This window comes from Schistocerca piceifrons, chromosome 1 (assembly GCF_021461385.2).
Source record: "Schistocerca piceifrons isolate TAMUIC-IGC-003096 chromosome 1, iqSchPice1.1, whole genome shotgun sequence".
Classification (NCBI taxonomy): Eukaryota; Metazoa; Arthropoda; class Insecta; order Orthoptera; family Acrididae; genus Schistocerca; species Schistocerca piceifrons.
The window spans coordinates 526,671,896-526,694,673 of NC_060138.1; the positions used below are offsets into that span (position 1 = coordinate 526,671,896).

General features: G+C 40.2%; 1 protein-coding gene across 2 annotated transcripts in view; it reads right to left on the reverse strand.

Moving 5' to 3' along the window:
• Positions 1-22,778, reverse strand: part of LOC124784891 (serine--tRNA ligase, cytoplasmic) — a 58,499-nt gene that overhangs the window by 24,984 nt on the left and 10,737 nt on the right. The window contains exons 3-6 of one of the 2 annotated variants that reach the window (XM_047254135.1): positions 20,100-20,369; positions 10,353-10,595; positions 6,485-6,625; positions 4,705-4,860 (exon numbers count right to left, since the gene is read on the reverse strand). In XM_047254135.1, the coding sequence (XP_047110091.1) occupies positions 4,705-4,860; positions 6,485-6,625; positions 10,353-10,595; positions 20,100-20,369 (810 nt within the window). The remainder of the gene's footprint in view (positions 1-4,704; positions 4,861-6,484; positions 6,626-10,352; positions 10,596-20,099; positions 20,370-22,778) is intronic. The other variant, XM_047254137.1, reaches the window with a different exon arrangement.

Here is a 22,778-nt window from a genome sequence, read left to right on the forward strand (position 1 = left end):
GGGTGATAGGTTGGAGGTGCTGGTCTACCAGAGCTGAGATACGTTCGGTTGGGGCTTTGAAGCCTGCTACAATGGGACGGCCAGGATGGTTCTCTTTGTGGATTTTGGGTAATAGGTAGAAGGTAGGGGTACATGGCTCAGGTGGAGTGAGTAAGTCTATGGAAGCCATTGTGAGGCCTTGTGAGGGACCTTGGATTTTTAGGATTTTTTGCAGCTCAGTCTGGATGGAGGGAATGGGATCCTGGGTAACAGATTTGTAGGTTGAGGTGTCGGAGAGTTGACGCAGTCCTTCTGCCACATATTCCACATGGTCAAGTATGACAGTTGTGGAGCCTTTATCCGCCGGGAGGATGACAATAGAGCGGTCTATTTCCAGCTCCTTAATGACATGGGATTCAGCTGGGGTGATGTTGGGGGTTGTCGGGATGTTCTTCAAGGAGGACTGGGAGGCAACACTGGATGTGAGGAATTCCTGAAATGTCTGCAAGGGATGGTTTTGGGGGAGGGGAGGAGGATCCCTTTGAGAAGGCAGTCGGAACTGTTCTAGACAGGGTTCAACACTGGGTCTAGTATTTGGGGGCTGTGTTTGGGTAGTGAAGTGATATTTCCAGTTGAGGTTCCGGGTGAATGAGAGGAGATCTTTAACCAGGGCAGTGTGGTTGAATTTAGGCGTGGGGCTAAAGGTTAAGCCTTTTGATAGAACAGATGTCTCTGGCGGAGAGAGGGATCTGGATGAGAGGTTTAGGACTGAATTGGGACTGGTGATATGTGGCATTTGACTGTGGTTATAGCTGAGATTTGGTCTGTGTGGGGTACGTGCTGGGATGGGGAGATTGAGTAGGGTGGCTAGGCTAGGTTTGTTGGCTATGAGGGGGGTTTGTTGAAGGTTCTGTTGTGGTTGGTGTTTGTGAGGGACAGGGAGAGGGACCCCACTTCTTAGGTGTTGCACTAGCACTGTGTATAGTTTTTTCAGGTGGTGTGTGGCATGGAACTCAAGTTTGCAGCTGGCTTCTAGGATGATGTTCCTGAGTGTGTTCTCCAAGCAAGGGTTTGACAGGTGGAGGACTTTGAAGAGAGATAGGAGCTGTTGGGAGTGGTGGTTACATGAAGTAGTGTAGAGATTCAGGACAAGTTGGGTAAGGGCTAAGGATTGAAGGTTCTGGAAGTCCAGGAGAGACTGGTGGAAGGAGGAATTGCACCCGGAGATGGGAACTTTTAAGGTAAGCCCTTTAGGGGTAATTCCAAAGGTTATGCAGGACCGGAGGAAAAGTATGTGGGATTGCAGTTTGGCTACGGTGAATGCATGTTTCCGGAATGAATGTAAATAATGTGGCATAGGATTAGGGTACATAGTGGGTAACTGGTGGGTAGGGAAATTAAATAACTAAAGTTGAAATAGTAATCATAAGAAGGAATAAAACGCGGAGGGAAGGACGAGAAGGAAAGAAATTGTGTTGGTAACGTTCAATACCAAAGGAAGACCACTAAATAAGAAAAATACGGAAAAAGTTGACCAGACCAAGCAAGTATGTCCAGATCAGGGGAAAAGAACACACGTCGCTTAAAAACAGAGATAGCGAGTGGCGAAAAAAAGATCGCGCGTGCCGCAAAAAAGATCGCGCGTGCCGCAAAAAAGATCGCGCGTGCCGCAAAAAAGATCGCGCGTGCCGCAAAAAAGATCGTGCGTGCCGCAAAAAAGATCGCGCGTGCCGCAAAAAAGATCGCGGGTGGCGCAGAAATGTCCCAAAAATTTTTCTTGTGGCAGAGAAAGATAGCCAATGGCACAAAAATATTGGCAGCAACAAGAAATCGACGGAAATGGATGATACTGGTAGGTGTAGAAGAGATTGTTGGCAGTGATTGTTGGCCGGAAAACAGCGGATAACGAACGTTAAAACTATGGAATGTTGAATAAATAAATCAATAAATAAAAAAGAGAACAGGACTATAAACGGAACAAGATAATAGGAGGAAGATGAAACTAGCACAGTTGGTGACGAAAATATTTATTTATGTAAATATAAAACACTGAAGAAGAGAAAGTGTTAAGATGACAGACGTAAGTGATAGCTAACAAAAGGGACAAAACAATGAAGGATGTGGACCATATAGGTGATCTAAATGATTAATGGAAAATCTCATATGAGCAAAGAGATAGAGGGGCTGGCCAGTACTTATCTCAGCTCAGTACAGCCGATAGATACACACAAAACACATAAACAGAACCGAAAATTTACGTTCCTAGCTTTCGGAACAAATGTTCCTTCATCATGGAGGAGAGAGGGGAAAGAAAGGGAAGAAGGGAAATTACACAAACATCCCACATACCCATGGTCTCTCTGCCCTGTGCCTTTGTAAAAATTTCGGCAGGATTTATCTCTGGCTTCAACCAGCTCTCCGTACCTATAATAATTTCAGCTTCAGTGCTTTCTATCAGCACTTGAAGTTCCGGTACGTTACCAACGCAGCTTCGACAGTTTACAATTACAATACCGAATGCTGCTTGGTCCCCGCATGTCCTGACTTTGATCCGCACCCATTGAGGCTGTTGCCCTTTCTCTACTTGCCCGAGGCCATCTAACCTAAAAAAACCACCCAGTCCATGCCACACAATCCCTGCTACCTGTGTAGCCGCCTGCTGTGTGTAGTGGACTCCTGACCTATCCAGCAGAACTCGAAACCCCACCACCCTATGGCGCAAGTCGAGGAATCTGCAGCCCACACGGTCGCAGAACCGTCTCAGCCACTGATTCAGACCCTCCACTCAGCTCTGTACCAAAGGTCCGCAGTCAGTCCTGTCGACAATGCTGCAGATGGTGTGCTCTGCTTTCAACCCGCTAGCAAGACCGGCAGTCTTCACCAAATCAGATAGTCGCCGGAAGACAGGGAGGATATCCTCCGATCCATAGCAACACACTTCATTGGTGCCGACATGAGCGACCACCTGCAGATGGGTGCACCCTGTACCTTTCATGGCATCCGGAAGGACCCTTTCCAAATCTGGAATGACTCCCCCCCAGTACGCACATGGAGTGCACATTGGTTTTCTTCCCCTCCCTTGCAGCCATATCCCTAAGGGGCCCCATTACGCGTCTGACGTTGGAGCTTCTAACTACCAGTAAGCCCACTCTCTGCGACCACCTGGATCTTGCAGACTGAGGGGCAACCTCTGGAACAGGACAAGCAGCCAAGTCCGGCCGAAGATCAGTATCAGCCGGAGACAGAGCCTGAAACCCGTTTGTCAGACAAACTGGAGAGGCCTTCCATTCAGCCCTCCAGAATGTCTTTCGCCCCCTGCCACACCTCGAGACGACCTCCCACTCTACCACGGGTGAGGGGTCAGCCTCAATGCGGGCATTATCCCAGGCACCCACAGCCGTAGTCTGATCGGGGGATGCGTGGGACGGGCTGGCCGTCCACGACATGACAAACACCCGTCCGGACCCCCACAGTGATGCCCATTGGCTACAGCCTCAAGCTGTGTGACTGAAGCCAACACTGCCTGAAGCTGGGAGCGAAGGGATGCCAACTCAGTCCGCATCCGAACACAGTAGTCGCAGTCCCTATCCATGCTAAATACTGTTTGCAAAGAACGTCTGAACTAATCTACAGAGAGTACAAATAATTCAACACAACATTTAAATGGTTATTAAAATACAAGATTGCCTAGTAAATGCAGTAATTCTGCTACTTGCGCCCTGCTGACACACTGCTTGGTGGCAGAAGGAGACTACGCGATTGTACACTATTCAGGTACTAAAATGCGATGCTACAACTCTCAAATACTACAATACGCCCGAAATTTATGAATTAAACTATGCAAGTACCCAAAAACACGCAAAGAAATTAAGAATTAAACTATGTAACAAATAAGTGAGCTAAGAGTATACGACTTGCTGCTGGCAGCTGCTTATCCAACGGTGGCAGGGAGGTGAGTAGCCTCTCTTTACAATCCCCTAAGAATCCAACCACGGAAGTTACTGAACTGAAATTTGGTATATAACCATCAAAGACCATGTAGAACCTTCACACCAAATTTCATTGGATTTGGAGAGGGTCGAGTCGGGACCCCTGATCTCCTTGATGTGGAATGAACCAGTAGCACAAAAGTGATTTTCAAGACAACCATAGGAAAAAGAACTATTATAAGATTATGCATCCTGCAGGGATCACAAAAATTTGTCACACTCAAGGAGTTATTTTTGCATCATGTGGTAAAACTGCCTTGTCCACACGTTCATGGGTAATACACACACACACACACACACACACACACACACACACACACCTGCCTATGTTTGTAACTGACTGTATGAACACATTCTCATTCAGCTTTCCATGGAGAACCTTCATCACATCATCCTAATATCAGTGTTTCATTCTTCTTGGGGACTTATTAGAATACTTAATGCATTGTTTTTTGGGACAATGTAATATAAGAACGCTTTCTGGTATGTTCTATCCATTTCCAGCACACTGACAAAGAGGCTGTTTCATAGGCATTTAATAATCATTTTATCTCAAAATGTTCAGGACCTGACAGGATCTTCTCTACATATATATGTTAGCCATGCATGACAAAGGAGAAAAAACTATTTTTTATATCTTTGTAGCATATGTTTACAATTAAGTTGGCATATTCCAACTGGTACAATGACAAAACAAGTACTTATAATGAGTCAATACTTTCTTAGCAATGCATACCTTGTAGAGTTCTTCATCAAATTGCGAAAGTTGGGCTACCTGCTCCATAACCTCTTTCCGCATGAAGAATGGAGTGTACAATGGTTTATAGCCACGGCTGTACAACATGTGAAGTGATAACTGCACCAGACCATGCTGCATGAATACTGCTGGCCCCTGTAAAAAAGCTTTGCTGCTTAGTCACAATATTCCTCTTAATGAAATTAAAAAAAAAAAAAAAACACCATAAAATTCTGTCTGTATTTAAAGCATGCCTAGATCAGAATAACAATCTGATTAACAGTTTATTGTTCACCAGGTAATAGAAAATCGAAGTACGAGCTTTGGTACACATTCTACATGAGCTACAAGTTACAGAACAGAGCACAGCTCCAGCATTCAAAATGTAATCAACACAAGCATGGCAGTGATCAGTGATTAAAATACCGATGTATTATGCCAATTGAAAAAAATATATTATAGTGTGGGTACCCGAAACATATCTCGTCATAAATAAAACTTTACAATACATGGTTGGTTGCTGTATATCAAGTAATGACGTATAATAGTGTGTTGTTAAGAAGAACAACGCAATATTTTTTCAGATACACACGCATGCCCGAAGTAACTGTCACTGCGGCAACTACAGCCGTTATGAAATACATGAAATGTATTCATAGTTGTGGTGGGGGACAATGAAAATTTGTGCTGGACCAGAACTTGAATCCACATTTCCCGCTTTATCTGAGTGGTCTCCTTAACCACCTTGACTACCCATGCACGACCCACAGCCAGACCCAAATTTCCGTACGTCATTGTTCCTACATCACAACCTGTACTTACATAATTCCAGTACAGGGCGGACATTTTAACTTAAAGTTGTTGGCTGGTATTAGTGGATAAATATGATATTTCGAAACTGAGTGTCATGATGACTTTGAAAATCAATACTGGGGGTTGTAAATTGATCTGGTTTTTTTTTTTTTCCCCCTCGCAATCTCGTTTGTGCAGGACCTTTACATGAGTTCTGACTGTTCTTGAATGAACATGAATTGAATTTATAGTAAAGACAAATTTTTTTCCTCCTCAATGGGCAGAAAGAAATGTAGTAACCCAGAGTACAGGCATTGCACCATCCAATACTGGGTTACGTTGATTTAGTTAGATGGCTGGCTCGGCACTTCACAGGAGCCTGCAAACAGTGGGCACTGGTGGCTGCCAAGTCAAGTCTGCTGACCCACAATAAAATAACCCTCAATGGCTTCACAAGAAAGAAAGTAATGATAGAACCAAACATCATGATCACTAATGAAGCAACGTCTCTATGCCTATCGATTGAATTTCTGTCCAAATTCTCAATGCCACTACTAACTTCCTTTACATTTACTCCAACAAAGTAGAGCAATAAAATGATGTTTGGTTCTATATAAAAAAAAAGGTCTGAAGAATGTGTTGGGGGTTACTGGACATTCTCTGTGTGTCACATCCGAGATCCTCTGCCTGGAGGACTGCTGCTAACTGCAAGCTGACTGGTCACTGCCACACCTGTGCCTGGAGCCACCAATCTACAAAGCCACTTCCTCAGCTACTGGGCGTAGGCTATGCTGACGATTCCTGACACTCAAGCTGATCTTGATTCACCATAGTACATGTAACCCTATACAATCACCATCCCAACAATAAAAAGCATCTCAAAACAGACAACAGTACTCATTACTCACTAAGAAACAGATTTTGTGGGTATTACATCTGCCAGTGTATTCTGTTACATGACCTGTTTCAACCTGAAGTCAGTGTATACCTTGAGAAAATATGCTCTTCCGCCAGAAACTGTAACTCCTCTTTCACCATCCATTCCATCAATCATGTAGATTAGGTCAACATGAGACAACTTCTTGCGGTCAGTACAATTCCCAACAACTTTATCGACTGGATTCTCATCCTTGAAGGGGAAAAAAAACAATAATCTCATTAATACACCAAATTTTAAATCTATTTTAAACATATTCCAAAATGCTTTATTTACTGATAATACTGGCAGTTAATTAAACATTTTTAGTACTTCAGATGTAATCAAAATAGGGAAATTTACAAACTCTGATAACACAAAAACATTGTGAGGTACATTAATTACAGATGGAAGGGGTACCTTGTGGTGTTGCCAAAAGCTTCCTCCAACCACAAAAAGGGAGAGGCAATTCAAAGTAATAAAGCTATTTTTGGGAGAAAGCAATCACATAGCTAACTTGTAGTAGTCATTGGTGCTCATGTTTACTAATGGCAAACCACATAGTGTGCTTGTGCACGGTACACTGCAAATGTTGCAATGCACCACCACGTCAAACTGGTAGCAGCCAGAAAACACAAACTGCCTGCAATGTGTGGATACTTCTTTTTCCGTTTTTGGTTATGCCTCACAATGACAGGTTTCATTCACGATATAGGGGAGATGGGGGAGATGCTGAGTCGCAGATAGGCAGAACAAAAAGATTCTCACAATTAAAGCTTTCAGCCATTAAAGCTTTTGTCAACAATTGACCACCCACCCCCACCCCCCCCCCCACACACACACACACACACACACACACACACACACACACACACACACACACACACACACACAGACACGCATGCACGCACACTCGCTCGCAAATGCAACTCGCACAAACAAGTACAGTCTCAGGCAACTGAAACCACACTGCGAGCAGCAACATCAGTGCATGATAAGAGTGGCAACTGAGTGGGGGTAATGAGGAGGCTAGGGCGGGGAGGGCGAGGGATAGTATGGTGGGGGTGACGGACACTGAAGTGCTGCAGGTTAGACACGGGGAAGGGGAGAAGTGAGGGGGGGGGGGGGGGGGGGGGAAAGTAGCTGAAAATGAGAGAAATAAAAAGATTAGGTGTGATGGTGGAATGAGGGCTGTGTAGTGTTGGAATGGCAACAGGGAACGGACTGGATGGGTGAGGATGACGACTAATGAAGGTTGAGGCCAGAAGGGTTTTGGAAGCGTAGGATGTATTGCAGAGAAATTTCCCACCTGCGCAATTCAGAAAAGCTAGTGTTGATGGGAAGGATCCAAAGGGCACGTGCTGTGAAGCAGTCATTGAAATGAAGGATACCATGTTTGGCAACATGTTCAGCAACAGGGTGGCCCACTGCCCATTTGTTTCTTGGCCGCAGTTTGTTGGTGGCCAATCATGAGGACAGACAGCTTGCTGGTTGCCATGCCCACATAGAATGCAGCACAGTATTTGCAGCTTAGCTTGTAGATTAAATGGCTGGTTTCACATGTAGCCCTGCCTTTGCTGGGATAGGTGGTGTTAGTGACTGGACTGGAGTAGGTGGTGGTGGTAGTGGTGGTGGTAGTGGTGGTGGTGGGAAGATGTATGGGACAGGTCTTGCATCTAGGTCTATTGTGGGAATCTTTTTGTTGTGTCTATCTGACACTCAGCACCTCTGCTACGTGGTGAGTAGCAACTTTCCTTTCATAATATTCTTACATTCCATCCTAGAAAAACCATTGTTTGTTTTTCATTCATGTCATGCACAGTGTTCTTGCACTTCACTGGTTTGGTGAAATAGTTATTAATGAATTTGTTTTAATTATGGGATATTTACTGGCGTCAACAGAAATATGAGGGCAGTTATCTGCTTTGACGCATGACATAGCTGTACTGTAGTGTGTGATGTCATGGCTGCTGGCATATTTGAAATGGATTGTGTCTGAAGAAAGCATTTTGTACTATTTGTGGCACTCCGTGGTGTTGAATTTCAACATATCAGATTTGCTTTTGTGTACTGTCATTGTGTGATAGGACTGATGTATTGGTGATTGTTAGGGATTTTATACTACTTGTGTGCTTTGTAGTGGAATTGTGGGTTTGGAGCTTTGTTAGTGAGTCAGGGTAGTGTTGGTAGTTATTGGCTACATTTTTATTTTCGGCTATCATGGTATTAGTTCACTGTGTTGTTAATGATTGAAGATCTAGGTTTTCCTTTGTATTTGTTTTGATGAGGAAATTCACTAGTATATTGTTGCATGTGCAGTGGCTGGTGATTTGGCAACAAAGATAAAGATCCTCCATTTGTATGGACTTGTGGTTATGAAAATCAAGTGCGGAGTTTGGGAGAAATTTACGAAGTTAATCAAAGTTGCGTCTTTGCGCCAGTCTAGATTTACATTTTGGCTGGTAAACACCTTATACATTTTCTTTTTATATTTTGGTCAGAAGTACTGTGTGTGTGTGCGTGTGTGTGTGTGTGTGTGTGTGGGTAACTCACATACAGGACTGTGTTTTGTTTCTATAATGAAACTGATGTTAATGGAATTTTTTGATGAATTTGCAGGATGTGTTATTAGCCACAATTAACAATGATTGATCAAGATTGACAGGTTTTGTGGATATAATTCTAGCTATTTTGTTCAAGTTACATTTTTGTTAATAGTTAGAGCAACAAGTTTGGTTTTTTGGTATTGTGGAATTTGTTCCAGTTATATTTGTGAAGTGAAGGTCTTAATCCAAGCTTTTCGACCAATCTGTTGTTTCTTCATATCCTGAACTTAATTATAACTATATAAGTCAAGTGAAGTTTTCTATACTAGTCTTTGAAGCAAGTTGTGGTTTGGGGTATTAGGAAATTTGCATGAGCTACACAGATGAATTTTTGATACTAGCTTTTGGAGAACTATACTGTGGACTTCATTTGAGCTATCTAGCTCAAGCGAAGTTTTCGACACCAGCTTCTCGAGCAAGTTGTGGGATCATGGTCTTCATTTGAGCTACATAGGTTAAGGAAAATTTCTGATACCAGTTTTGAGGATTTCATATACTCTTGACTTCATGAATTTTTCAATAAGTTTTTGTTTGAGTATATATTTTATATTATGAATGACGTTTATTTCATTTCTCCATGCCAAAAACCATTGAATCCCCACATCTGTCCGACTAGTTTCATGTTGTTCTTACAGTTATTTCAGTTTATATTCTGTAATGGGATTGTTTTTGTCTGTTCACATCTTATGTGTGACATCATTGCAGCCATACTGCACAAGGCCAAAATGGCAGTGTCCACTATTTGATCCACGTCAAAGCAGTCACCTGGTATCAGACACTTTGCTCATTCTCTTGGTAATACTGAAAGACACACACACACTGTTGGGTTGGAAGGAGATAAATTTATTTGCTATAAGCAGAGCAAATGGTGTAAACAAGCTGAAAATATTATTACATCTAATGTTTACTAAGGGTTATCCACCTAAGCATTAATTTATGGGTTGCTGCCATCTATCTGTCACAGCAAAAGATATATATCGCCCAATAATACAATCTGCGTGCACTCAACCACGAGTATGTCAATGCTGTTGTCACACCTGAAACAAAGTTACTACTTTTCCTTCAATCAAAAGATGATCATCTCATTATTACCAGCTTCTAGTCTATAATTTTAATTCTTATGATCACTCACACCGGAATTACCATGATATTCCTCAGGATAAGTGTGTGGAAGGCCCTCACCAACTTTTATCACAATTTGCATTAAATGCATTACAATTCGATTTGAAAGACAGTATGAAGTGAATGAGTAAATACATTCTGAACTACACTCATATACAAAGCCTCTGAACAAGTCTATGATTTCATCAAATAATTTTATCTTTTACACTCACCTCATCGTTGCTAATGTGTACTGAGCTGTGTAGAATGTTGCCAACCTCCCTTAATGCTGCATTTCTCTTCATTTCAGTGGACTGGATTTCATCCTGCTTTTCTTGGATTTTCTTTTCGTAAATCTCACGCAGACTTTTAAGTTGAGTAACAGTCAAATTTCTAGCACCATCTATAGTGATACTGTTCACACCATCAATAATTTCCTGTGGCAGGTCACAATTATCACCTTGATTCTCACGTGCCTGAAACAAAACAAATGAACATGGTAGCACATGATTCTGTAACATTTAAGTATGTGGGGGGGGGGGGGGAGGGGGAGGGGAGGCCTTGGGGGGGGGAGGGGTGGGGAGGGGTGGGGAGGGGAGGCTGTGAACACACATGGACATAAAACACCTTCAGTGGTGGAGAAACGAAACCTTGTACATGGAGGAATAACCTTCAGGAATTTCAAAGTACACAAAAGCATGGATGACACTGTATAAATGAAGGATCTTGAAACACACTGAAGATCTACTGGACGGACAAAATTAACAAATGTTAGTTGCATCACCCCGTAGTTGAGATTTTGGAATAATGGACACACATTATGTTATAAAAACTTGTGGTAGGAGCTTTGATGCACACACCATGGAAGGGCAGAGGAAGAAAATTATGCCTACTAAAGACAGAAATTCTGGGTGTAAGGAACATCAGAGTGGATTATTAAAGTAAAGCAACAAGTTGAAACTTGAAGACAGGCAACAATCAAATAATATGCTGCAGATTTCATGTCATGAGGATGATGATATTGTGAATGCAAAGGTTGCAGCAAAAAATTTTAGTTTTCAATTAAAAACAAATCACATATTAGACAACATTTTCACTGTTGTACAGCAACAAATTGCTGCCTATGCAAAGTAATTTCATTCAGTCTATTTGTCTTAGAAACATTTTTTTAAGTGATGAATCTGGAATTACATTTCAGTGTTAATTCTACAAGCATTTCAACATGGGCTGAGAAGGGCAGGTTTCCATAATACAATTTTATTATGGAAAAGAAATTTCAGAAAAACAGGTTCAGCTCTAGAGTGAAAGTCAACTGTTCATCCAATATTATTCAGAACACCAGAAAACATTAGTGAGTAACACATGCTGTGGAGGTTTGTCAGTGTCAGCCAGCTCATACACATACCTCTGCTATTGCAGTATAAGGCAAATACTTAACATATTTACACTGTCATTCATACAAAATGACTTTACTCCAGCGACTAAACATTTGAAATTTCACAAACGCATAATATTTTCAGACTCTGGGTTGGATTCTCATGATGGGTGACAAAGCTTGTTCCCATTTAGCTGATTATGCTAACAATCAAACTTTCAGTGTTGCATATCCACAAAAAAATCATTTTTTGAAAATATAATAAAGTGGATAGATAAAAAAAATCTACTCACCAAGCGGTAGCTGGAGAACACACGTGGGAGGTGTTTAACTCTGCAAACTGTCATAGCCAGTGGCTCCTCCTCCTGGCAAAAGAGTTCAAGGGGAATGAGGAGTGATGAAGGAAAAGGACTGGTGAGATTTAGGATAATAAGTCTGCCCTGACCCGAGGTTCTGGGCGACTTTTCCAAACCCTACCCCTTTTCCTAAACCTCACCAGTCCTTTTCTTTCAGCCCTCTTCCTTCGTCTTCAACTCTTATGATAGAAGAAGAAGCCACTGGCTCCGGAAGCTTTGCAAACTTTAATACCTTTTATATGTGTGTTTTCCTGCTGTCGCTTGGTGAGTGGATTTTTTACCTACCCAATTATATTATAAACTTCCACTGTTGGTTAGATATAACCCTGGATGTAAATACGAAGATCTTCACAGTGACAGCATGGAGTTGTGGAAAAGTATGTGATTGGGCCATACTTCTCTGAGGTGAATGTTAGATAAACAGTTATGGTGACTGCAGAATGTTATCCACCACTGCTTGAGAATTTCCTGGTACCTGAACTAAGATGACACCAAAATAGCAATCAAATGTGATTCCAACATTATGGAGAAACAATTCACACTGACAGCATTGTTATGAATTCCTTGACAGTTAAATTCCCTGGCTACATAAATTCTCAAACAGTGACATTGCTTGGGATGTGGATTCCTCAGGCAAGGGCGCATGTAATTCTTTTTGTATAAATACCTTAAATTTAGCATTTCACACATACTGAACAAACTTGAAGGTACCACCTCCCCAGAAATCTCTACCACACCAAACCAAGTGTTAGGGTGTGTTTATGGCGGCTTGGGAAGACTACATCACGGGTGCACAGTGAGATACGACCACTATTTAGATTATGTCATTTCCAAAATGTAATACTTTGTTTTATAGTCTTATTTTTATCGCTCTTTAACGGCACATGAACCTCAATAAGTCGTAGCAATAAACATGTGACAAACTTGTGTAATAAAAGAGGCATCATTAATTAAAATTGTTGGATCTTTCGCTGGACCCTATATTACTGAAAATCGTAATGAACATTCTTCAGCTTTGTGAGAATCTTACAAGCAATATAATTTTATCTTATGATGAACAGTGCATATATTCTGCCAACAGATTGTGATTATGTCAGACTCAGAGCTGGATCCAACCTCCGGGGATTGTTAGTCCCATAGTATCGTTCGAGGGCTTTGTGCTGCTTGGAAGAAAGGAACGAGCCTTGACAAGTCGAAGCTTTGAGTTGCAACATGAGGAATGTTCAGATTTCTGAATCAGAGAGCACTGTCTGGGGAGGATCTCTAAATCTGAGGCTGAGTATGGCACATGTTTCTAACTTGGCATATCTGTTATATGAACATATATAGTTTATTCATTTAATATTATACTACCATTTTCTTAATCTCTTACTGAAAGGACAGCCATGGCCAGTGTAAAGTTACCAAGAAAACTCTGCTACAACATTTTTTTTTTTTTTTTTTTTTAACTAAGATCCTTCCATTATACGAGATGCACTCAATCTTTGTGCCTTTTCCAATGTCATTTATATGCCTTCTGCACTACTCATAAAACTAAAGAGAAACCACATGCCTAAAAATCTAAAAGATTACAGTAATGATAATAGATCTACGTAAAACCTCAAACATTGCATAATGTAGCAGATACATGAGAACTTAAATTACAACAAAGGATTCTGTAATAAAGGGAAAAGCAACACACAGAACATCATTAGACAGTCAGACTTTCTCTGCAGGTTACTTCAACAGAGACCACCAATGAATAGCACAAGACTTAAAACAAACAGATTACTCTTCTTTTTACGCTGAATAGCTGAAGTACCTCTTCATATTCTGTACTGTGGTTAATGTTAGAAATGTCTGACTTATTACCTGACTCTCTACTCCACCTTAAACATGTTTTACAACTACTGTCTGCACTGTCAAGGAAATCAATAGCACTTGAAGAAAGCCCAGTAAAGTGTGGTGTACCACAACTTTAACTTATAAGGAGACAGCATAAATAGCAAGTTGTATTTTAACTGTCTTAATTAATTTCTGTTAGTTTCTGATATGAACCATGCAAACATCACCTTAAAGAATGTATGCTTGTGCACTCCAATTTATGCGACTCCTCACTTACAGACTTGACTTTGTCAGTCTTGCTCAGCATTATACTTCTATCCTTTTTAAAAGACAAAATTCACTCAACTACCACAGCCTCGTATTTCGCTTACTCTCTCATTAATTAGTTTGAGTTTGTTTCATTCAGTACCATTTCAGCATTCCCCCCCCCCCCCAAAATCTCTCCTCCCCCCCCCTTACATGATCACTTATCTACTATTCCTCCTACTTTCTACAAATCCCAATAGTAGCCTCCTTTCAATAACATTGTTTTTGTATCTGCAATCTGAAGACTGGTTTGATGCAGTTCTACATGCCACTCTATCCTGTGCATGCCTCTTCATCTCTGAATAACTACTGCAACATACATCATTCTGAATCTGCTTAGTTTATTCATCTCTTGGTCTCCCTCTACATTCTTACCCCCCCCCCCCCCCACTTCTCTCAAATACTAAATTGGTGATCCCCTGATATCCTTTCAGATGATCCCTTCTTTGGTCAAACTATACCACAGATTTCTTGTCTCCCCAATTCTATTCAGTACTTTCCCCCAATTCTATTCAGTACTTCCCCATTAGTTACTTCATTGACCCATCTAATCTTCAGCATTCTTCTGTAGCACCACATCTCAAAAGCTTCTATTCTTTTTTATCTAAAATGTTTATTGTCCATGTTTCACTTCTGTATATGGCTGTACTCCAGAAAAATACCTTCAGAAAAGACTTTCTAACACTTAAATTTATATTTGATGTTAACAGATTTCTCCTCTTCAGAAATGCTTTTCTTGCCATTGCCAGTCTACATTCTATATCCTCTGTACTTCTGCCATCATAAGTTATTTTGCGGCTCACATAACAAAACTCATCTACTACTTTAAATGCCTCATTTCCTAATCTAATTGCCTCAGTGTCAGCTGATTTGACTACATTCCATTATCCTTGTTTTGCTTTTGTTGGTGTTCATCTAATATCCCATTTTCAAAACACTGTCCATTCTGTTCAACTGCTCTTCCAAGCCCTTTGCTGTGTCTAACAGAATCATAATGTCATCAGCAAGCCTCAAAGTTTATATTTCTTCTCCCTTAATTTTAATTCCTACTCCAAATTTTCCTTTGGTTTCCTTTACTGTTTGTTCAATGTACAGACTGAATAACATCAAAGATAGGCTACAACCCTGTCTCACTCCCTTCTCAACCACTGCTTTCCTTTCATGCCCCTCGATTCTTATTACTGCCATCTGGTTTCATCCAAGTTGTAAATAGCCTTTTGCTCCTTGTATTTTACCATTGCTACCTTCAGAATTTCAAAAAGAGTACTCCAGTCAGAATTGTCAAACACTTTCTCTAAGTCCACAAGTGCTCTAAATGTAGGTGTGCCTTTCAAACAATGGCAAATCCAGGACCGAATGTAACAATATTATCAAAAGGACAGTTGGTACTAATCATATAGCGAGATGCTGAGTTGCACATAGGTACAACAAAAAGACTGTCACAAAATAGCGTTCGGCCAAAAAGGCCTCTGTCAAAAATAGATCTCACACACACACACACACACACACACACGCACACACACACACACACACACACGCGACCACACAACCACAGTCTGTGGCAGCTGAAGCCACACTAGTCATCAGCATCATAGTGTGCCACTAGTGTGTCTTCAGCTGCCACAGACTGTGGTCGTGTGTGTGTGTGTGTGTGTGTGTGTGTGTGTGTGTGTGTGTGTGTGTGAATAGCTCACATAATAATAGCAGCTGAGTATGTTGGTATCAGGCCTTATCATCACTATATTTTTCTAAATTTTCTCAAGTATAAATATATTTTGCCGATATTTTCTTACAATATAGTTATTCAGTACACCTATTTTCTTCACAGGATGTATAGATGGACATCAATTTCCTGTCTATACTAAGTTTAGGTTCCCCTCATATTTACACTGTATCCAGAATTTCTATCAGGGACAACTTTAAAGTGGCATATTTTGTATATTCGTATTCTGTTTAGCCAAGAATTCAAACAGAATATATCATTTTTGTTTGTTTGCAGGAACATGTCTGCAGTTTTGATAAACATTGAAATTCCCAAGCCACGGCACAGAAGCATGCTGCTACAGAAGCCAAAACAAAATGGTGCACAGTCCAATGATGAAGCAAAGTATGAGGTCTGTTCAAAGAATTTCAGAACATGCATAATTTTACGTTGATGGTGTGTTGGAGCTAAATGCTGTTGGCATACCTGCACAAGCCTGTGTTTAATGTGTAACTACTGAAAGTTTCACTGTTGTAAGTTTGTTAGATATAGTTCAGTGCTGTATTGAGCAGAATGTTGTGTTGCACAGTTTGTGAATTTCGAGGTGGCAGAGTTAGAAGAGCAACACATCTGCATTAAATTTTGCATGGAACGCAAGAAAACATTTACAGAGACACACTCAATGATTCAGGAGGCCTAAAGTGATGAACGCTTAAGCTGTACTCGGTGTTAGAAATAGTTCATGAGGTTTAAAAATGGCCAGACAGAAGGTAAAAATCCTGACACAGCATCTTGAAATGGAAGTTCGTCGTACAGTTTATGAGCCAAGGTCAGAAAGACCTTGCCTTGCAATCTGTGAAGAGATTTTGGACTGTGCAAATGAGAATGAAATGTTCCTTAAGGAGAACATAACTGGTGATGAGATGTGGGTCTAGATGTTGAGACCAATGGGTTGGGAAAGGTTCTCAAAGACCAAAAAACGCTAATCAGGTAGGGCCAAATGTCAACACCATGCCGATGGTTTTCTTTGACTTTCAAGAATTAGTTCAACATGAATACATGGCACAGGAACAAACTGTTAATCAACAGTACTATCAGGATGTGCTGCAATGCCTGCGTGAAAATGTGAGAAGGAAACGGCCTGCAATGTGGTGAGACAATTCATGGTTCTTGCTTCACAATACGGCACCCGCACACAAAAAACAAAATCACTGTGCTGCCTTATCCTCTGTATTTTCTAGACCTGGCCTCTGTGAACTTTATCTCATTTCCGAAGTTGAAAACCCTGTTGAAAGAATGAAAATTAGCAATGATAGATGAGATAAAAGAAAATACGCAGACAGCACTTGCACATTTCAGCAAGGAGCATACCAAGAGTTCTTCCGGAAATGGAAACGTCATTGGTGGCAGTGTATCAATTGTGGAGGGAGTATTTTAAAGAAGACCAAGCAAGATCAGTAAGAGATAAGTGTAGAAAAATTTTGTGGACAAAGTTCCAGAATTTTTTGAGCCGAGCTTGTACAGGGTTGTAATTCATTTTCTACATTTGAAGGAACAAAGCCGCAATAACCCATGCTAAGATGGTGAAGGTGTAAAGCACCATTTGGTGGTAAAGCACCATCAAATGACACAATAATTAGGTGGCACAGACTCTTACAATGTTGTCACACAAGTGTGAATGATGACGAACGAAGTGGCAGACCATCTCTCTGTGAAGAACCAGTCACTATAAGAGAAGTGGAGACCTAGGGTTCGAAGAATGATGTACCAGTATCAAAGCGCAAGTGGGGAAAAAAAAAAAAAAAACCTCTGTCACTGATTGGTTTTCAACATCTTGCACGATATTTTCAACTTGGCACAGGTCCTGGGTTCTGCGACTGCTCACACCCTTTCAAAAAGCCGAACAAACCAAGGCAACAGAGCACATGCTGCAGCTGTGAGAGGCCAATTTACATGACCTTTTTAACTGTCTTATCACCACAGATAAGTGCTAGGTGTATCACCACAAGTAAAGCAAGCAGTGGAATGTGGATTCATCACCTGTAAAAAATGTAAACTACCAGCCATTGTCGTACAAAGTTGATGCTGAGTGTTTCGTGGAACTGCCACTGTGCAATGCTAACAGATTGTGTGTAGGGGCAACTGATCATAGGAGCATACTATCAAAATCTCCTGAAGGGATTATGGGAGGCTGTGAAGTTGAAGTGTCAAGGAAAGGTTTCGCAGGGGACTGCTCCACCACAACGATGCAGCACATTCTGCAAAGGCCACAGTCACACATGCTGATTCCTTGAGTTACCAAAGTTTGCCTCACTGCCCTATTTTCTCCTGACATGCCTCCTTCCTCTGTCCTTGAATGAAAACCAGTTGTCAGGCTTTCCAGAATGAAAAGGAGTTGATTTTCAGGATTGAATGTTTCCTGAAGAGTAAAAATGCAGACTTCTACTACACAGTTTCCTGGTTGCAGCTTGATTTACTTGAGGTGATAATTAAAACTGGAAAATCATTTCATTTTGCGGCCACATTCGGTGTTATTTTTTTCAAAATTCAGTAATATTTTTTTATGAATTTTGTTTTTTACCAGGTTGTGTGTTTTTTCCTAATTCAGTGTCATTATTAATGAAAGTCTGTGTTGTTCTGAAATTTGCATTATTTTAGCCAAATTTACATTATTTTTTTTACTAAATTTGGTGTTATTTTTGGCTCAATTATGTCTATTTATTGCATAATTTAGTGGTTTTTCCAGATCCGATATAATTTTTTGCTAAATTCAGTGTTGTTCTTTGCCATACTTGGTGGTGTTTTTCCAAATTTGACATTGTTTTTCCCATATTCTGTGATTTTTTCCCCAACATCTGTCTGTTTTAGCATAATTCGAGGGGAGCTTTTATTTTAAATTTTAGAATTATCTTTTGCCAAATTAGGAGTTATTTTTTGCAAAATGCAGCATTTTTTCCAAATTTGGTATTACTCTGCTACATTCAGTGTGTTTTGTCAGATTCAGTGCTGTTTGTGAAGCATTAAATGAACTGTCATTTTAAGATTATACACGTGTGTCACCCTTGAGGTGATTAGGAGTCAAAATGCAGCTTTAACATCCAATATAAGTAAACTGCTGTCCTCATATTTATAACATTTTTATGTGGCAAAATTACTAACTTCACAGTATCTCTTACAAATCACAGATTTCACATTATTTCACAAAAAAACTGCTAAATCCGCATTATTTATGTTATCATCTTCACGAAATTATTCTGGCCCTACTTATGTGATTACATCTTCTACTACTTTTATAAGTTAGACTTTTTTTAGTAATCAGTCTTCTGACTGGTTTCATGCAGCCCACCACGAATTCCAATCTTTTCATCTCCAAGTAGCACTTGCAATCTATGTCCTCAATTATTTGCTGGATCTATCACAATCTCTGTCTTCTTCAACCACCTACAGCTTCCTCTAGTACCAAGGAAGTTATTCCCTGACATCTTAACAGATGTCCTATTACCCTGACCCTTCTCTTTTTCATTGTTTTCATATATTACTTTCCTTGGTGATCCTATGGAGGACCTCCTCATTTCTTACTTCAACTATGAACACCAAACTGACATCAGTAACCAGTTGCAGTGATTTATAATACAATATAGATCACTGTAACTGCATATGTAAATTTGTTTTTTATGCTCTGATTTTACTGTCACAATAGATCTGGTCTAGAAATGTGTTTTCAAATATTATTAGCTATTAGCACAATCAAGCTACTGAGTAAAATAGACATCTTGGAATTATGTTAAAAAGTGCCCAGGCAGGCAGTAGCTTTGGGTCACGAGTGAGTGAGTGAGTGTGTGTGTGTGTGTGTGTGTGTGTGTGTGAGAGAGAGAGAGAGAGAGAGAGAGAGAGAGAGAGAGAGAGAGAGAGAGAGAGAGAGGGGGGGGGGGGGCGGAGGACACCCTCACACGGGCATGCGGACATGAATGCACAATCTGCATAAAAAATCTAAGCAATTTTCTATTTTTCCAATATGCTTGTCCACTGTTCAGCATTTTCTCTATTTGGTGGATAGTGGACTAGAGGTTGAAAAAGCAATAAAATAAATGAGGAATCAATCGCTTTCATAAATTTCAGCACTGTAGCAGAACTACCTAACAATTTACTTTACTCAGGATGTCTTATCACGTCCACGTCATTTTCGTTTCTACAAGCAGAGCTATGTGCATCATACATGAGAAGAAAAATCCCTAAAACTAGTACAAAAACAGCATACTTTTTCCGAGAGACTGAACAGCTTTGCTTTGAACACACATCTCTCCTATATTCTGGCACATCTCATACATGCAAATCACAAAGATTTTACTAACCTAATACAGTTCAAAAACCAGACGTGCAAAGAACACATGAATGCAAAGCAAAAACATTTGCTCACCTCTCTAGTTGGAAAAGCCTTACAAGCATCACCAAAGCTTGCTATATGATGATACCATCGTTGAAGATGAGGAAAGGAATCTGGAGGAGGAGAAGTAAAGGTTTTAAAAACGTATACATCATCCTGCGTTGGTATAAAACTGTAGATGTAGCTCCATTCTGACAGAATGTCATTTAGGGAGCCAAGCCCTGAGTTGCACATTTGCTGTAATTTTACTTTTTTTTCTATACTTGCATTTTTAGCATCTCCTCCTTTTACTACTCCACCTTTCTGAAATGAAAGTTCCTGTATCACATTTTAAGCAGCTTAGTGTATCACCACAATATTGTAATTCTTTTGTCAAAGATAGCACTCAATGAAAACTTACAAATCAACTAAATAAAGCACATCACAAAACGCAAACTGCAATACGTTAAAAATGAACAAAAGGGGAATTAAACTGTGCTGGCAGTAAATTTAAAGAAAAGAAAAAGTAATTGCTGCTGAAACAAGGACAAAATCAAAAAGAGGTGTCAATATGGGAAAAATGAGGCGAGTACAGAGGTCACACGAGAAAGGATAAAATGCAAAATACTGTGGACAGTCAACAAGACAAAAGAAAAGGAAACGAAAACAGGAATCATAAGACGATGAATAAAATGACATAGATATTTAATTTTTCATTCTTTCCTATATTTGTTAGATTTTTAGCAACTACATCAATGCAGAAACACACGTGCATAGTTAAAATTTTATGCTGAACTGGGACTCGATCTCGAAACCTTGGTTTATTGGGATACACCTTCATTGACTGAGCTATGCAGACAACTCATGGCCCATCCTTACAGCTTCAATTCTGCCGGAATCTCTGTCTTACTTGCCAAATTGTGAGAATGGACTGTAAAATGTGCCTGGATAATTCAGTCCATAGAGCACTGCCATTGACAGACAAATTTCTATTTTTAAGTTCCAGTTTGGCACAAACATTTAATCTCTCAGCAGTTTTCAACAAAGCACACACGCACTGCTACAGTGGGAAATATTCATTGTGCATATCTGTATGAACTTCTAATCTCTTAGGAACATTTTCACACAAATAACGATCTAATGCTAGCTGCACGTATGAATGATAGGTTAACAAAGCATGCCAGCTGGGGCTTGAATCCAGTTCATTGCCTTTCAAACTGCACAATCAAATTATGTTCACATTTCAGTACCATTTCATCACTGCAATCTGCCAATACTTTTTCCCCACCCAAAGCTGCAATGATGCACTCTTCAACAGTGTATATACCACTATGCCAGAAAACTTAAGAAATAATTCTGATGTTCCAGACAACTTGAAAGGAGGCAAAAAATCAAAACGAGAATTGGTACCTGGAATGTTAGAACACTGCTACAAGCAGGAAAACTAGAAAACCTTAAAAGAGAGATGGAAAAGAGTCGTATGGACCTCATAGGAGTTGCTGAGGTAAGATGGAATGGATGTGGAGGGTTGCAGTCAGATGAAAATGTATTGTACTACTCAGGAAGAGAAGTAAAAGGTATGATCAGAGTAGGAATGATTATGACAAAGGAATTGGCTAAATGTGTGGAATATGTGGACTTTGCAAATGACCTGGTTTTTGGTGTAAGGCTGAAAGGAGCACAAAAAGATTTACTGATAGTCCAGGTGTATATGCCAACCTCAGAACATGATGACCAAATTGTAGAGGTAACGTACAATGTAATAGTGAGAATAACGGACAAAAATAAAAAATAAATGGTGCAAATAGTAATGGGAGACTGGAACACCATTGTGGGAAAAGGGAAAGAGGGAAACAGTAGGCAGTCATGGTCTTGGAAAGAGAAATGATAGAGATGAATGGCTAAATGACTTCTGCAGGGAATGGCAGCTGATAGTGGCAAACACATTGTTCAAGAACCAGAAGAAGAGCCTCTACACTTGGAAATCACCATGGGATAAATATAAAAACCAAATCCAATTTATGCTGGTAGAAGAAAAATACAGGAATGGAATCAAGAAGGTTCACACATTACCAGGTGCAGATATTAATAGCGACCACAACTTACGGCAGAAATAGAAATAAGAATGAAAAAACTGAAGAAGGTGACCATGGCGAAGAAGTGGGATGTAGAAGAGATAAGATCCTACAAAGAACAAATTACAGAAAAGCTGTCACGTGAGTTTCTAAACACATTGCGAGACAAAGAACCACCTGATAATGCCAACGAGTACTGGAATATGCTGAAAGAAGGAATCATTAAAGCAGTACAGCAAAATATTGGATATGTAAAAGGGCAAAGGGCAAAAGACATGGGTCACACAAGAAATGATTTACAAGATGGAGGAGAGAAGAAAATTTTAAAACAAGAACACTGAAGATGCAAGAAATATGTGTACCTAAGGTTAAATAATGAACTGCGAAGAGAAACAGAGCAGGCTAGGAAAAAATGGCTAAAAGAGGAACATGATGCAATTGAAGAACTGGACAGGAAGGGAAGATACGACTTACTATACAATCATAGTAAAGACTATGACATGGGATCAAAACTGAGCAGGAAATGCTACTATGGAAATTTTGAGTAAAGACGAAGAAGTAGTGTACAAAGAGTGTGACAATGTCCTCCAGAGATGGGAAGAATATCTAAAAGAGCTATATGACACACGTCACAAACCAGAAACTCAGGAACTTGAAT